The 4,723-nt window shown below is 32.5% G+C and overlaps 1 protein-coding gene across 2 annotated transcripts in view; it reads left to right on the forward strand.

Moving 5' to 3' along the window:
* Window positions 1-4,447, forward strand: part of TOGARAM1 (TOG array regulator of axonemal microtubules 1) — a 97,963-nt gene extending 93,516 nt beyond the window's left edge. Inside the window, exons 21-22 of one of the 2 annotated variants that reach the window (XM_023741982.1) lie at window positions 1,732-1,818; window positions 2,671-4,447. In XM_023741982.1, the coding sequence (XP_023597750.1) occupies window positions 1,732-1,818; window positions 2,671-2,924 (341 nt within the window). In that variant the 3' untranslated portion in view covers window positions 2,925-4,447. The remainder of the gene's footprint in view (window positions 1-1,731; window positions 1,819-2,670) is intronic. The other variant, XM_023741983.1, reaches the window with a different exon arrangement.
* The last annotated feature ends 276 nt before the right edge of the window (window positions 4,448-4,723 follow it).

A 4,723-nucleotide genomic window follows, 5' to 3' on the forward strand; every position in this document is an offset into this window, starting at 1 on the left:
ACATGTTGTGGGGTTGTTAACCAATGTCATAAAACAATATGTGTACTACTGTTTCATGAGAAACTATTTGTTCTGTAAGCCTTCACCTGAAGTACAATTAAAAAAAAAAAGATTGCCCTTCGAAGGATCCTGTTAATCAGATTAAAGATAAGCTACAGACTGGGAGAAAATATTTGCAAACCACATATCTGACAAAGGACTCATATCTAGAATATGTAAAGAACTCTCAAAACTCAACTTTAAAAGTACAAAATGCGCATTTAGAAATGGGCAAAAGACAAGGAAACATTTCACCCGAAAGGATATATTAATGGCAGATAACACATGAAAAAATGTTCAACATCACTAGCCATTAGGGAAATGCAAATGCAAATTAAGACCATGCTCACTACATACCTATTAAAAAAAAAAAAAAAAACTCGTTACCATCCAGCTGCTTCTGACTCATTGTGACCCTCTAGGACAGAGTAGAACTGCCCCTTAAGGTTTCCAAGGAGCAGCTGGTGGGTTCAAACTGCCTACCTTTTGGTTAGCAGTCGAACACTTAACCACTGTGCCACCAGGGCTCCATGTACCTATTAGAAGAGCTAAAATAAAAAAGTGACAATACCAAATTCTGAAAAGGATGTAGAGAAACTGGATCTCTCATACATTGTTGGTAAGAATGTGAAATGATATAGCCACTCTGGAAAATAGTTCGGCAGTTTCTTAAAATTAACTAAACTTATTATATAATCCATCAGTTGTACTCCTGGGCATTTATTCCAGAAAAGTGGAAACTTATATTCACACTGTTTATAACAGCTTTTGAACATAGCCAATAACTGGTAACAACATAGATATACGCAGCAGTTGAATGGTTAAACAAACTGTGGTACATCCATACCATGGAATACTACTCAGCGATAAATAGGAACAAACTATTGATACACAAAACAATTTAAATGGCTCGCAAGGGCATTATGCTGAGTGAAAACAGTCAATCTCAAAAAGTCACATACTGTAGGACTTCGTTCTCGAAATGACAAAATTATAGAGATAGGAAGCAGATTAGTGGTTGCCAGGGATTAGGGATGGTGGGGAAGCGATAGTGGTAGCACAAACGAGGTATTTGTGATTATGGAGTAGCTCTATTTCTTGATTACAGTGGTGGTTACACAAATCTATACACTGTGTACATATTTATGTGATAAAAATGACCTAGAACTATAACCACACATTATACCCATGTCAAATTCCTGATTTCAGTATTATACTATAATTATGTAAGATGTAACCATTAGAGGAAAAGGGTACATGGAACTTCTCTGTACTATCTTTGCAATTTCCTGTGAATCTATAATTATTTCAGAATTAAAAGTTAAAAAAATCAATCAAGGTGAAAGATGTCCAAAAAAAGCAATTCTTTTTCTGTTTTTTGATAAACCTATACTATCATTTGGAATAAGATACCCAAGAGATGGGCAATTCTTTTTGTCTTTTTTATACCATATGATAGCTACTTTAATATTTAATGCTCTGAGAGGTATTTTTATTTCTCATTTGCTATAAGAATATTACTGTTTTATTTATAGAGAATTTTAAATTATGAATAACTATGTAGATTTTTAAAGTTTTTAACACATTTGTATTCCAAAAATGAAAGATTTTTCCTTTTAATGCTGTGTAACTGAAAATAACTAAGATTTCTCATAACTCTAAACATATCTCTGTCTTATCTTTTTTGTTTAGACAATTACTTACTTCTACAGCCATTTTGCACAAAAGCTCAGTTTTTAAATGGAAAAGCAAAACAGGATATGACTGAAAAGCTTGCTGGTAAATATTTTTAATTATAATTTTTAAAGAAATATCTTATGAACTAATGATAAATTGATGTCCTTTGAATCTTATTTTAGGATAGCTACTAATCCATATCATTACTTATGAAGTAGAAATAAATTGTATAACCATCCACAAGAGAACCTTTTGAGATTTTATCCCAAAAATTTTCTTCAAAAAAAAATTATGTTTTTTTCTAGTAAGTGTTCAGGCTTCCTATTAGTAGAAATAATACCGGGAAAAATACAAAGACATTAAAAGCAAGTATCGGTGTTCATAGAAAACTGCTGTTTCAAAATATGTGTTTCCTAAAAGGTCTCTGTGTTTAAAATGTATAAATTTTTATTTAACAACATTTGGAAAACATCAAGGTGAATTTGGGCTTCGATTTCTGTCTTTGCTACTTTTCCCTAAACTAATCATTACGTATGGAATTCTCATGCTGGAAGATTGCAGTCCTAGGAGGACAGTTTCTGACCTCTTGTTTCTTTACTTTTCTTTAAGTGCCGAATATTTTAGGACAAATGGCATTGAGAAGAAGCTTAGGAAATTTTGTTGTTGTTGTGTGCTGTCGGGTAGATTCCAACTCATAGTAACCCTGTAGGACAGAGTAGAACTGCCTCATAGGGTTTTCTGTACTGTAATCTTTACAGGAACAGATTGCCAGGACTTTTCTCCTTCAGAGCCACTGGTGGGTTTGAATTACAGACCTTTCGATTAGCATCTGAGTGATTTAACCATTGTGCCACCAGGACTCCTTAGTAAATTGTAGGTGTTTTTTAATTAGCAGAACTTGTATTATTTAAAAAAACAAACAAACTGACTGTTTACCATGTTTTTGTATTTCAGATATTGTTATGGAACTTTATCAAAGGAAGCCCCATGCCACAGAACAGAAAGTGTTGGTTGTTTTGTGGCACCTCTTAGGGAACATGACAAATAGTGGCTCTCTGCCTGGAGCTGGAGGAAATATACGAACAGCCACAGCTAAATTATCGAAAGCACTTTTTGCACAGATGGGTCAGAATTTGTTAAATCAGGCTGCATCTCAGCCACCACATATCAAAAAGAGTTTAGAAGAACTGCTTGATATGACAATTTAAAATGAATTATAAATCTTACTCTGAAATACAGTATGATGAACAAAACAGTTTACATGGTGACAAACGGAACACTTTTAAAGTTAACATTTTCAGTGCCTGCACTTCTCATCCAGTAAATTAAGTAAATGACTATTTTTATTTTTAGCCTGTGAGTATATATCTGTCCTGTATCAATCCTACCACTTGCACCCATCACACAAAAACCTAAAATAATTAATATAACCTAATATTCATGAAATCTGAGGTCACATGAAAATAATCCAAGTTTAATATTTTTGAAAAAAGTCCTGCTCATTTGCACTGTTCTATAGAAACTGCAAATTGTTACCCTATATGTACAATTAGATTTGTAATTAAAAATATACTTTTTATTATGTAATCATGTTCTGCTATGTCTCATTACTCAGCCTTATTTTATGAAGTGGAAGAAAAGTCATTGAACTATGTTATCACAAACTAAGTTTTGTGTGTTATTTGTGGAAAAACATGTATTTCTGAAATCATTCTGCTAATATGATTGTTCAGTATTAGCTTGCTTTTGCTCCTGTGTTAATGTGATATATTTGCTTACCTTTTAGGTTTAATCATCTATATAATCGTGAAATTTAGCGAGTTATAATAAAGCATGATGACCAAAGTTTTAGGAAACTTTTAAACATTTTAAATGCAAGTTTAAGAAAACATTGAATGTAACTTCCCTATTTTTGTGTGCAAACACTAAATTTTATTTCTATATGTCACAACATTTTTAAAGGTGTTATTTTGCTGGCCATTTGTGTAATTCTCAAAAATAGTGCCAGGTCTTCTATAGATTTTCTCAGAATTCTTGAGCTACAAGTACTGTATGCATCTTTAAAAAAGAAAAGGAATGTTATAAAATAAAAGGATTTATTTCTGTAGATGTGTAAGAGGTGTCATGTTTTTCCAATTTTCATATATATTAAAATCAAAAAGTATATATTATAATATTGACATATCACTTTCATCCTAACAACAGACCTGGGTTATAGTACCAGCTTTACAGGTTAGCTGTGTGACCTTGGCAAGCCACTTACCTGGTCTGGACCTCAGTTTTCTCATCTGTAAAATGTAAGGGCTGAACTAGATGTTTCTTAAGGTCCCATCCTGCTCTAAACTCTATGATTCTATGTTGTAGTTTGCTCAATGATCACATTATTAAAATGTAAACTATGTTCATTCTTTTTCAGTTCTTATCACTGACTAATTTTCTAATATACTGAGCTGCTTTTTTAATTGTGATTCTTTGTTTTAATCCACAACTCTTCTGAGAAAAAACAAAAACCAGGTTTTGCTTATATTTGCCACTTCTTTAAGCTAACCTGAAGGGGGAGTAAAGAGGTGGTTACTTGTTCTATTTATATGCACTATTTTATAATTACATACACTTTTTTAAATACCTTATCTTTTCTTCCAAGTGTATTTTGTTATGTTCCTGTAGTTTCAACCATCAGTTGGCAGTCCTTTTCTGTAAAGGGCCAGAAAATAAATATTTTAGGCTTTTAGGCCACAGATTGTCACATATATATATATATATATTTATACTTAATTTTGCAAACCTTTAAAAATGTAAGAAACATTCTTAGTTCAGGCCCTACAAAAACAGGCCTCTGGCATAGTTTGCCAACCCCAGGTTTAGACTCTTTTCATGTCAGCTGTAATTCTGAAATGTTCTTTGAATTTTTTCTCTACTCTTTGTGATATGCATCATTGTAACAGTAGTTACAAATTCCCAGTTTCATTAATTATGACCACTGTCCCTTGTCATGTCAGTGCACATG

This window comes from Trichechus manatus, unplaced genomic scaffold (genome assembly GCF_000243295.1).
Source record: "Trichechus manatus latirostris isolate Lorelei unplaced genomic scaffold, TriManLat1.0 scaffold00196, whole genome shotgun sequence".
NCBI lineage: Eukaryota > Metazoa > Chordata > Mammalia > Sirenia > Trichechidae > Trichechus > Trichechus manatus.